The following is a 13247-nucleotide window of genomic DNA, read 5'->3' as shown; positions in this document are numbered from 1 at the left end:
ATGGATGGACCTAGAGAGCATCGTATGAAATGTGGTCAGAGAAGGACAAATATCATATGATATCACTTGTATGTGGAATCTAAATATGATACAGATGAACTTATTTACAAACCAGAAATAGACCACAACAACTACCGAAAGTCTGGTACATCTTTTAAACAGAACCTTTTGGTTATTGGTATTTAGTCTATAGGACCATAGGCTTTCAGAATGACTAAATCTTCATTGAATTGGACCAGCACCTTTGATATCACATAAACGTGGATGAGGACAAATTGGATCTGTTTTCAGTGAGGTATTAGGGCTGAAAATCACAAGAGGTGAAGGCCGGAGTTGCTCTCTCCTGCCAACAGCAGGTTTAATATTCCATTGAGTCATTTTCCTCATGCCGGCTCTGCCGTTCAAACACTGTAATTATTTCATATATTTTTACCTAGTTATTATCTTACTCACCACAGGCACCTGTAATTTTTCTGTATTTTTTTTTTTACTGCTCATTTACTTATTCTTAATTCAGCTAATAATGGTTCCATGTATTAAAATTATCACGGGGAAAGTAAGTGAAAACCTCCTAGGATGTAGAGGCAGCAGATTCATTACAGCCTACAACAGGGAATAAAATATTATGTATACTTTTAGCAGTAAGTACATGCTAATTATGCAGCTATTTATAAAACACTTATCAACATTCAAACTGATACTCTTCAATGTTGTTGTTTTTGAAAGCCCTGCTTTGCATACAAGATCTCTGCTTGCAGCTGAAAACAAACTTTGGGGGTCATCTGCCCACTGACTAGACAAAGCTTGTGTATAGTCTTCTTATCATGCCATATACCTCTCATGATGCTACAATCATTTATTTATAGGGGGCGATATTTACAAGGGGCTTTAAGGTTTATAATGTACTTTCACACACACAGCCTCATTTGATCTTCACAACAATGTGGGGAGGTGGGTAGGGCAGGGATAATTACCCCCTGTGTAGACGGGGTTCAGAGAGGTGAAGGATAATTGCTAAGTAATATAGCTTGTAAGACGCAGGTCTTAAACCCGGGTCTTCTGACTTCAGAGCTCTCGCTTTCTCTGCTGTGTTAGGGGCCCCTTTACTGCTTGCTTTTGTGGAGCATCCCCAACCTGAGCACCAAGTCTGCTCCTTCCTTGCTGCCACCTGTGCTTGGGAACATGGCTTCTGGAATTAGACCACCCGGGTTCCTATCTTGGCTTCCCCACCGATCAAATGTGAGACCCTTGGTCAATGGATTGACCATTTAGAGCCTCAGTCTCTTCATCACTGGTAAACGTCATAGAAGAATTGTTAAGGGGGAGATGAGGCCATGTTAGAAAACCATGCAGAAAGGTATCGGAGGCATACGAAGTGCTCTGCTCGGTAAAGGGGCGCTCTCGTCATTATTACTGAGCCGCCTCTGGAAATAACTCAGAAATCTTTAAATGGATGGTTTTGGAATTTTTCACAGGACCTGGCACTTCTGGGTTTACCTCTGTGTTGCTATTCCTACCCACCCAAGCTGCCCGGGTTTGTGTGCACCTATTAACTTGGAGCTCCTGGGAGTGCTTTCTGCACTGTCATCTTGACATGCTTCCCATTTTCTTGCTCAGAATGTATTTTTTCCTCACTGATTTTCAGAATTCTCTGCATTTTCGGAAGCCCTTAGTTCTTGGCTATTTTTTTGAAGTTATAATCAGGGGCTTGTATTCATAGCAGAGGAGTTACGGCTTGGCCTAATGCATCACACTGCTTGGGTTCAACTATCCTTCTAACCCTTGCTAGCTCTGTAACCTGGGGCAAATTATTTCTCTGCTCAATTTCACTTCCTTAATGCAAAAGGAGTACGTATCGCACAGTGTTGATACAAGGCGGAGAAAAGGTATATAAAATACTATGTAGAATACCTAATAATATCGTCATTTTCTTTGAAAGAGGACACCACGTTCATATCATCATCAAACCAAGTCTTTGTTATTGGAAATAAACTCTCAAATTGCATATCTGCAGAAGTAAATTGCTCTCATGGTGACACATGGGTCAAACACTTTGCAGAAGCCAGGAAGGGACTAAAATGGTAAAATCTGGCTTCAACAAAATTTAAGCTGACAATTTTTCTTAGAAATCTGAAGAATATGCCTGAAAGCATGGCTTTAAGAATCTGATGCTCTTCCGTAAATCTTGATTTACAAATTTTGATAAGTGTTCCTCTTAGAGAACCAAAGTCAACTTACAAAGAGAACATCCCCAGGTCATTTTCACAGAGAAATAAAGGAGGGAGACTCTGCCTTTTCAGTTAGGAAAGCTGTTGTGTTTACTCTGGTTCTGTACAAGGGACAAAATATAAACAAAGGCAGTTTTAGCTAAAACTTAGTGGCAAATCTGTATTCTATGTTTTCTTTTTATATAAGAAACTAAATTGTTTCCATGCTAAAAGTATAAAACTCATGTTCAATACTAAGCCAAAAAATTAGGATACTAAGAGAAAATATTTGGCCAAAATTATTGCTGTCTCTCAACTTTTCTAAATTTAAGCATAAACCATTTATCACTTAAATTCCTTTCAGCTGAAGTAACCATCTGTCCTAAACAATAAAGACCTGTATTTGCTGACATAACAGAGCATCTATCAGTAGGGGCAAGCTTCACGATTGGTCTGAGTGCCAATCATAGACTGAGTGGGTGAGTGCCATCAGAGACTTCGTTTTTCCAATCATTTCAGCTTTGTCATAGGGCTTATTCCCCTAATGGTTGCAGGATGGCTGTCGCTGGCAATTGGGGCAACAGGCTTCCTGTTCTTTATTTTTTTTCTGATTATATTCCATTATCCGCTATTACAAGATATTGAACATAATTCCTGTGCTATATAGTAAATCCTTGTTGCTTCTCTGTTTTACATATAGTAGTTTGTATCTGTTAATCCCGCACTCCTGGTCTGACTCTCTCCCCTGCTTTGATAACCATAAGTTTGTTTTCTACATCTGTTTCTATTTTGTTCCTGCTGCCGCTCTGGACTGCTAGAAAGCTTTTTACTCAGAAGCCCCAGGAAACCTCTCTTTGAATCTCATTGGCCTGCTCCTCCTCGGGCCTGCCATTTGAGAGCCAGTCATGGTCAAGGGCGGCTGATTACAATTGACCAGACTGACCAACTGAGATGGCACTGCTGTTGGGAGTCAACTGCAGTGTCCATGGCAACCAGGATTACATTTGTGCTGCATAGAGTTTCTCCAACACCTGCCCGCATATGTGGAATCTTACGTGGTTATTTGCCTGCTACATGCCTCGATTTCTCCTACACGTAAAATGAAATAATACCATACCAGTGCCTTTTTTGCCTCCTGTGTGGGGGCTGGGTGTTAGATAACATAAATGATATGAAAATGCTCTGAATCAAGGATACGTTAGTTAAAATTCAAAATGATACTAACTTAGTTGTGATCACTTACTGAACTGAAGGCCTGCCTGCATTTGTACAGGCCAAAATAAGGCACAGTTTAAAGATAAAACACAAAATTAAAGAAAACAGGAGAGCAATTCAGGAATGAACATCAAAAGCATTAGAATATTGCATATTCTTTGCTTACTTTTAGAAATTTAAAGTAAGGAATATACATGGGCAGAGCTTTAACTACCAGGATGCCAATTTACCTCACTGTGTTTGTTACAGGAAAAAATGTGAAAATAAGCTAGATGTTCAATAGGAAGATGCTAATAAAATGATGACATATCTGTTATATAATATTGTGAGTCAAGAAAAATGATGTGTTTTTCGCATGCATCTTTGTCACCTTGTTGCCGAGCACTATAGAATACATTGTACCAGTTCAGTAAGTGTTTGTGGAATTACCTGAACAAAAAAACGATGTGGTTTTATTTGTACATATTGATTTGAAAAGATACCCACAACATACTGTTAAGTGACAAAGAAACTATATTTTTAAAAAGCACATACAACATGCTCTCACCTATATAAAATTATGTACATATATAATTTCTGAAAGCTTTTTCATAATACAATGGTGAGATCCCAGGTGACTTTTTCTCTCTTTGCTTTTTCTGTAAATTGAATTTTTTACAATGAGAATGCTCTATTTTTAAGGATGACGAAGCTATCTATACTTCGCAAAATGGTGTGGAAAATACTGAATGGTAGAGAAATGGCTGTGTTTGTTTAGCAACAGAGCACACACAGTTATTAATAGTAATGACACCATTCTTATATTTCAAAGCATAAATCTATATGTATAGAAAAAAGACTGGAAGGCTACATGCCAAAATGTTAACTGCAGTACTACCTGGTAGGGTTATAGGGGGTTTTAATTTTCTTCTTAAAAGACTAATGGAAAATTGAACGGAATTCTAAGTGCAGATTTTAAAAAGATTAAAGAAACTAGAGAATGAAAAGTACAGAAATTGAACAAATACAATTTTAAAAACTCATTATAAAGCACTTGTATTCATCAGGTCAAATCATGTCCCAAGCATATCTAATGAATAGAAAGTCTCTCTCATTAGCACATAAAAGGCCTGAAATATGAATGTGAAACAGAGTTCTACCATCTCCTTCTGTGCTAAAAGCAAAATTGGAGGAGGCATACAATGTGGATTAAGGACAGAAATAGGTGCCAGTGGCTCAGGGCTCAAATCTTTTCTGTACTCGTAATTACCTTTCTCTGAGCAAATCATAATTTTTCATTATCCTAGTTTATTGATTTGGAAAAAGAGCAGTGAAAATACTGACTTCTTCATAGGGCTGCTATGAAAAGTCACACATATTAAGTACTTTCAAAACACTCAGCCAAATCAACTCACTTAATGAAAGCTTTAAGGCAACATGGTGAAGTATTTTACTAGTCCCTAAATCCCATGGGTATTAGCTCGTTTATTCCGTTTTATATTAGATCTCCCTGTCACAAGCGGACATGGTGCTAAGCATTTATACGTGTATTTTTTTTTTTTTTCCTTTTTATGGCTGTGCCTGCAGCACATGGAAGTTCTCAGGCCAGAGGTCGAATGGGAGCTGTAGCTGCTGGCCTATGCCACAGCCACAGCCACGCCAGATCCGAGCAGCGTCTGTGACCTATGCAGCAGCCTACGGCAATGCTGGATCCTTAACCCTCTGGGAGAGGCCAGGGCTCAAACCTGCATCCTCCCAGAGAAAACGTCGGGTCCTTAACCCACTGAGCCACAATGGGAACTCCTCATGTGTGCTTTTAATTTTTGCCTGTTCATCATCTATTTCTCCACTGTCTCGATTTTCCTCTCCTGGCAGTCTGTGTAAAACTGGTAAGGTGCTTTGCCTTCCTTTGACTAAGGCATCAGCTGTGACCCAAGCTCCTCCCAGGGATCTGGGCACGAGGTGAGGGCCCAAGATGTGTGGAGTAGATTTACTCAACAGCTGGGTCCTTAGTAGCTAGCTGCTCCACCAGGTCACTTCTAAGACCTGGGCTCTTTAAGGATTCCTTCATTCCCTGAGTTACCCCATATCCTTCTGACAAATTCCTTTATTCCTTAAGTCAGTCATGGCTGGCTTATGTTACTTATGACCCAAAAAAGGAGCTTACATTGGAGCCTATGTAACAGCTTCCCAGAGGAAGAGGGATGAAAGCAAGCCCTTGGCACCACGTAATGAACTTATCCGTATGCAACCTTCACAGACAGAGCCCTTCCTGGCTGCTTGCCTGTGGCAGAATGAGCTCCCAGCCTCCCTGGCATGCTTCCTCCAGACCCTACTAGACAGTCCTTCCTCCTTGATTCCCAATATCCAAGGACTGGACTTCAGCTCCAATATGGCCGCCACTAGCCACATGGGGCTGCTTACGTTTAAATGAATGAAAATTAAACAAAATGGACAATTCCGTTCCTCAGTCATAGGAGCCAATTTCAAGGCTAGTGGCTATGTGGCCAGCACAGATATAGAACATTTCCATCACTGCAAAAAGTTCTATTGGACACTGCATTTGGGCACAACTAATTAGGCCTACTTTGGCTTTAGCCAACCGAAGCGCAGGTAAGCATGTACATTCAATCCATTTCCAAGAAGTGTTCCTCAATTCTAGTTAAAGGATATGCTTTTAAGGAAATAAGTTGTGAAGAAGAATAAAAAAGTGACACACCTCAGGCATGGAAGCTTAAGACCTGCATAGATCCTAGTTCTGCCACTTGCCTTGGACATGTTTATTTTTGAGCCTCAGACTTCTCCCTTGTAAAATAAAGCTGACACCAATCCAATAGACTTCTGTACAGATAAAGTGGTATAATATGGGTCAGTGGTGCTGACATGGGGAGAATTAATTCAGAATAGAGCATTTAAGAGAATCTAAGTTCTTGCAGGGCTGGAAGTAGAGGAGGTCTGAAGGCACTAGGTGGTGTGGATGACACCCTAATCATCCTGCATCCCCTCCATCTACAGAGAAAAGAGTAGGAGTGGCTATCACAGGCCTCCCTTGATGCTACTGTTCACTTTTCTGTCTTCTCCTCCCCTAAACAGCGTTATTTCCTCACCTCCCTACCTGGGCATGGTGTGGACTTTCCCTCTAGGATCTTCTATTTTAACCAGAGGACTGTGCTATGAATGTTCTCAACCAATTCTGAAGAAGAACAAGCTCATACGAAATCATAATTTTTTAAAAATTTTCTTTTTAGGGCTGCACCTGCAGCATATGGAAGTTCATGGGCTAGGAGTTGAATCAGAGCTGTGGCTGCCAGCCTATCCCACAGCCACGGCAAGGCCAAGTCTGAGCCACAGCTGTAGCAATGCCAGATCCGAACCACATCTACGATCTATGCTGTAGCTGCAGCAACGCTGGATCCTGAACCCACTGAGTGAGGTCAGGGATCAAACCTGCATCCTCATGGAGACTATGCTGGGTTTGTAACCCACAGAGCCACAACAGGAACTCCATGAAACCAGAATTTGCAAAAAGAATATAAGCCTAATGTTTGGGGCTCTGAGTTGTAAAGATGATATGACTTAGCCCACCACACTCTCTCCCTCTCCCTTTGGTTTTGTTTGCCTTAAGCTTATCAACATGCTCACTGTTGAAAAAAAATATAAACTCAATGGTGGTTTTTAATTTTCTTTCCAACAAATCTCAAAGGTCTAATAATGATTACCATGTATGGAGCTAAAAGAGCACAGAAAGATGCTGAATGTGTTCATTTTACTAGTGAAAAACTGAATATGAACTAGAAAGAATATATAATATGTTTAAGTCTCATTAAACTGTTGTTACTTGGAAAGAGTTTCCAGGCAAATAAACACCCAAATCTCACTCTTGCAGCATCCTCTGAATAGAACACACAACTCCAATCTCCTCTCCTCACACATTCTGTTGACTTCAAAGAGAATTATGGGTGAACAAGAAAATGAGAATCAGGGCAATTGTAATTCTGAAAAAGGAAAACATGCCAACAGTGATTGGATTGCTCAGAATAAAGAAGGCCATTCTCGATATATTCAACTGCTTAAAAAGGCCAAAGTGTTTCAGAGTTCCCGTCATGGCTCAGTGGTTAATGAACCTGACGAGGAATCAGGAGGTTGCGGGTTCGATCCCTGGCCTCGCTCAGTGGGTTAAGGATCTGGCGTTGCCGTGAGCTGTGGTGTAGGTCACAGACACAGCTCGGATCTGGAAATGTGTAGGCTGGTGGCTACAGCTCCGATTAGACCCCTAGCCTGGGAACCTCCATATGTCGCGAGTGTGGCCCTAGAAAAGACAGAAAGACAAAAAAAAAAAAAAAAAAAAGAAGGCCAATTATTTGGGGGCCTAAACTTTTTCTGCTTTAAAAATAAAGCAGAATTGGAAAATATACTGTCACCTTCTGCCAAACTTGAGGGTGTAACTCATTCACTTCTCTCATTCAACCTCTATCTTCTGAATGTTCCCCTTGTGCTGGACACTGTGTACCAAGTGGTCAACCCAACAGACTATTGAAAAGCTGCCTCGGAGTTCCCGTCGTGGCGCAGTGGTTAACGAATTTGACTAGGAACCATGAGGTTGCAGGTTCAATCCCTGGCCTTGCTCAGTGGGTTAAGGATCCGGCGTTGCCGTGAACTGTGGTGTAGGTCACAGATGTGGCTCGGATCTGGCATTGCTGTGGCTCTGGCGTAGGCCTGTGGCTACAGCTCTGATTCAACCCCTAGCCTGGGAACCTCCATATGCCACAGGAGCCGCCCTAGAAAAAGGCAAAAAGACCAAAAAAAACCAAAAACCAAAAACCAAAAAACTGCCCCTCCAAACAAGCTCAGTGTCAAGATGCCTAGAAGAACTGCCATTAAAATTTCAAGTTTTGTATCTTTGACATAAGTCAATGGGACAATAAAAATAACAACAAAGGAATACATTTCGGTGTATAGAGGACAGGGTGGACTAGGAGAAATGTGACAGAAAAGTGACCCCACAATGATAACTTGTATATATCTCAGCAGGTTAGTGGTCAGATTAATACTACAGCTTAATAGTACCCCAACAGAGGTACAAAGTCTGTCTCCGGGCTTAGGAAACTACCCCTGATGATATCTTTCTCTGTAGTCTTCTCTAGCTTACCTCCCAGGTATGTATATTTCTCATCAGCATCACCTTCCTGAGGTGACTTGGCTCACGTTTCTCTATACAGGAAATGAAGAGGAAATCCTTAGAGCACAGCAAAACCAGGCCAGGAAGAGCTAGACATCTCTGTGTGGGTAAAACCACTGCTATCTCGGAGCTTGATAAGGGTCAAAAGCACAGTTCTACCTTGGGCCATGACTTACCTTAGAGCATGCAATGAGATACACACGTGCAGTGTCGTTGAGGGAACAGACTTCTTACAACAAAAGGATATTGGGCCATCAGAGCTGGGCAGAGCTGGGTATTTGGCATAAAAACACAGTGCATCATAACAAAGTCGTTTAAGACAGACTCTGCAGGGGGGGTAAAAACAAAGCAGAAAAGGAACTTAGATTCCTGTAGAAATGTTTTGGAAATCAAGAGTATCTATTCATTTGTTCTCGGCCAATGGTTCTTAGACGTTGGCTCGGGGGTACTGCAGTTTTACTACACGAAGGAGGACTGCGCATATAAAAATGATAGGGTTGACCGAGCTGGAGATCAAACCTCAATTTTTTAGGACAATGGACAAAAAAAAAATACAGTAGTTTAAAAAGAGATTTGTAATAATGGCACTGGTCACCTGAGCCACAGTGAATTCTAAATATATATAATTTAAGAGCCGCAATACCATGCATGCAGAATTAAGACATGGTCATTTTTTTTGTCTACTTTATACCTCCTGTCTTTTGTCAATACCTCTTTTCCTTTATTTCTTTTTCACCTCCTGTTTTCAGAGGGAGCAATAAAAGATGAAAGTGTGACAGAATTATAGAAAAAGGAGGTGGTAAGAGCAGAGAACTGGTGAGGGAAACAAAAGCAGCAAAAAAAGAAGAAATAAAAAGACAAGATAAAGGCTGTGAGCAGCAATAGAAAGCAAAACAAAAGCTCTCCAGTAGATTAAAACGGTGACTGGCCTATATTTGAAGCTATTTTGTAGCCAGGTACGTAGGGAGATGGCACGAGAATTAAGCCAAGTCCCCCCAAATAAGCCTCATCTGCTTCATTTTGAACTCGATGCTGGTCCTCCTTTGCAAAGACAACACAATCCAGGCAGCCTTGATGGGAAAATATGTGAAGACAGATCTAAGAGCCTTAGGAGTACACCTGTTAAAAGCTTTGGAATCCAAGATGCTAAGGGGGTTTTCGATTAAAAAATGAATTGCCGTGGCTGAGATTTGTGAAAGCCACATAACTTTTCAAATAGAAAACAGTGAGAAATATGAACATGTTAACCACATACACTGAATCTCCAATGTTTACATTTTAAGTTAACAAATACCATCAAAACGGGAATCACTGACTACAAGTTTAACCATTGTACCCATTTTTAAAAGTGGATATAACTGTCCCCCAATATTGTGTAAGTTTAAGGTGTACAATATGCTGATTTGATACGTGTATATAATGCAATATGATTCCACCTTAGCTTTAGTTTAATACCTCTATCATGTCACATAAAACCCTTATACTCAAATGTAAGTGATGAATATAACCCAGGTTGTTATCACTAGATGTTACTAGTCATTTCCGTCCCATTACATGCAAACAGACACGGTGCGGAGGTGTCAGATGGAAGCTGTAAGGGATGTCTTTTCTTAAGTATTAAAAGGACGTTGACATGTCCGAGTTTAACATCTAGGGTCATCTTTTTAAGGTTTATAGGTATTCTCTGAGGGTAAGAGAGAAAATGCACGCTGATAAGGCTCCCAGAGGCCTGTGTTACACAGGCATGTAAATTTTGCTAACGCAGAGATTTGAGTAGGGTGCTTCAGGGCTGGAGAGCCGGCCAATCAGCACGGTAATCCCCCAGTTCCCACATCTCAAATCAAGGTGGCTTTCTTGTGCCTTTGTTCCCATAGGCAGTAACTCTTGAGACTTGATTTTTAAAATCACTTCCTACTAGAAAATCATTTCCCAAGTCACTCAAGGACAAATGCTGGTCATGGAAGTAGAAAGTCTGGGAAACCAAGAGGTCTTAGGCAGAAGATAGATATTTGCAGGTAAATTAAGAGGATGTACTATCAAGCCCAGGGGTGTTCATGTCTATGATACAAACCAGGTTCACTGTCAACCCTGACATTTCTCAGGCCTCCCACCCCACTGCATCCATGGGTTTCATGAGGCTGCGCTAAGAGTATTTTTAGTGTCCAGATGACCAGGTAGCAATTCGTATTTTTGACTAGGAAAAATATACTGATTTATTCTTTATATTCAATCCATGAATATTACTTGTTAAAAAAAAAAACAAAACACCAAAACCAGAAAAACCGCGGGGGATAAAGTTTAGTATTAAATTTTGAGATGAATGTGTTCTAATATCAATGGAATGGTCAAGAATCACAACCTATGTTGACAGCCATGCAATACACTTGAAAACAATTCAAGTTTTGTTTTCTTTTTATTTTCATGGCTGCACCTGTGGCATATGGAAGTTCCCAGGCTAGGGGTAGAACCAGAGTCACGGCTGTGGGCCTACACCACAGCCACAGCAGTGCTGGATCTAAGCTGCATCTGTGCCCTATGCCACAGCTCACCGCAACGCTGGATCTTTAACCCAATGAGTGAGGCCAGGGATTGAACCCCCATGCTCACAGACGCTGTGTTGGGTTCTAAACCTGCTGAACCACAATGGAAACTCCTGGGCTTCAAGTCTTTAAGAAGCAAATCCAGTCCCCTCCTCTTTCAGAAGCGACTTTTAAAGGAAGAATACATTTGTCCTTCATGCATAGTAAAGATCTTACAGATCTTTCCTTAGGTGCTGTAGTCTCTAATGTACCAGAATTTTTTTCCAGTCAATATTCAATTGAGAGAAGATGCTGTTCCTTGCATTAGGCAATAATACATCCTAGGCGACAGTTAATCAGAGGGGAAAAAATCTGCTGTAGTTTTCTTGACCTCGGGTCCTAGAAACTTGGTGTAACGGAGATTATGTTTGCCTCTTGGAAGCAAGCAATCCTGTCCTAAGTGGTCCCTCAAGGACTGCCTTTAAGAAAAGGTCTTATTGGAGTTCCCGTCGTGGCTCAGTGGTTAACGAATCCGACTAGGAACCACAAGGTTGTGGGTTCGATCCCTGGCCTTGCTCAGTGGGTTAAGGATCCGGCGTTGCCGTGAGCTGTGGTGTAGGTCACAGAAGCGGCTCAGATCCCGCGTTGCTGTGGCTCTGATTGGACCCCTAGCCTGGGAACCTCCATATGCCGAGAGAGCGGCCCAAGAAATGGCAAAAAGACAGGAAAAAAAAAAAAAAAGGTCTTATCATTTTCTCCTTGCTCAGACATCTTCAACCACTTCCCAGTGCTTAGCTTCACATTTAAGATTCTCCAAGGCCTGGACCCTAATACTGAGCCCTACCTTCTTTGTGACACACATGTACATGACAGTCTAGCAAAGCCAGAGTGCCTGGCCTCCTTGGTCTGTTTCTAGGTCAGCACTCATGTTATCTCAGTCTCCAGTTACTGGTTAGCAGCCTTCCTTCAGGACCACTTCAAAGGCTGTATTCTCTGTGGCGCTCTGCCTGGGCCCCTGAGCCTTATGATCAAGTTGTCTGCATATTCCTTTAGGTCCTCTGGCAGGTTATAAACTTCCCGAGGACAGGAGGGTGACTTCTTATTCCCCAGCATCCATCCAGCTTAAAAGGAGCTCAAGATCCTCAACCCATAATTGAAAATAACTTCCCTGGAGCCAGAGATCCTGGCTTTTATATTGACTGCTTCCCCCATGAATTCACAACAGTGGAAAAACCTCAGATAATCTACTTAATCAAAGGGAGAGACCCAATGAGAAAATAATAAGTAAATCAATGCTAAAAGACTTTTAGGAGGCATAATAATAATGATGATAATAATAACTTTACCTTGAGGATATTGCCAAGTGACAGGAATGGACTCTGAATAACCTCTAAGTTTTTAACATAAATTTCTGAACTTGTATTAGTGAGAAATCTTCTTCTGTGGAGCTCAGTTTGCTGAAAATATGAACTCATTATTCCAAAGGACAGGCCAATAGCAAATGATTTTTTTTTTTTAAAGAGTTGAATGTAGGTTGTTTCAAAGTCACACATAAGATGGTAACAAAGGGGAGAAGGATCTCAAAACTCTGAACGCTTGGTTCGCTGATGAGATTCATCTCATTTACCCTCCAACCTGTGCCTTAGCTATTAACGAGACTGGTTCACCAGAAGGTGGTATATGGGTTGATTTTTTTCCCCTCAAAAGAAATATGTTGGAGTTCAAACCTCAGAATGTGACCTTATTTGAAATAACGTCTTGACAGATGTAGTCAAGTTGAGATGATTAACATGGGACCTAATCTAATATGATTGGTGTCCTTATAAAAAGGAGAAATTTGGACAGCGAGACACATGCACAGAGGGAGGATTATGTGAAGTGACACGGGGAGAAGACCGTGTGAAGATGAAAGAAGACCAAGGTTGGAGTGACGTGTCTACAAGCCAAGGGATGCCACTGATGATCAGCAAGCCACCAGAAGCTGGGTGAAACGCGTGACGGATTCTCCCTCATAGCCCTCAGAAGGAACCCACCCTGTCCTCATCTGGACCTCGGACTTCTAACCTCCGAAACGGAGAAGCAATCCATTTCTGTTGTTCAAGCCACTCAGTCTGTGGGACTTTGTTACAGCAACGCTAGGAAACTAAT

At 41.4% G+C, this 13247-nt stretch overlaps 1 protein-coding gene across 10 annotated transcripts in view; it reads right to left on the bottom strand.

Moving 5' to 3' along the window:
- Positions 1–13247, bottom strand: part of RAPGEF4 (Rap guanine nucleotide exchange factor 4) — a 320273-nt gene that overhangs the window by 49170 nt on the left and 257856 nt on the right. For all 10 annotated transcript variants that reach the window (XM_084999522.1, XM_021075197.2, XM_084999527.1 and 7 more), the window contains one exon: positions 8828–8906. In XM_084999522.1, coding sequence (XP_084855648.1) covers positions 8828–8906 — 79 coding nt within the window. The remainder of the gene's footprint in view (positions 1–8827; positions 8907–13247) is intronic.

The sequence above is a fragment of the Sus scrofa genome, chromosome 15 (assembly GCF_054392235.1).
Source record: "Sus scrofa isolate SSC_HxYL_T2T_F1_AM1 chromosome 15, Sscrofa_HxYL_maternal_Yorkshire_Landrace_v2.0, whole genome shotgun sequence".
Lineage (NCBI taxonomy): Eukaryota > Metazoa > Chordata > Mammalia > Artiodactyla > Suidae > Sus > Sus scrofa.
This window is presented reverse-complemented; position numbering and strand designations above follow the sequence as displayed.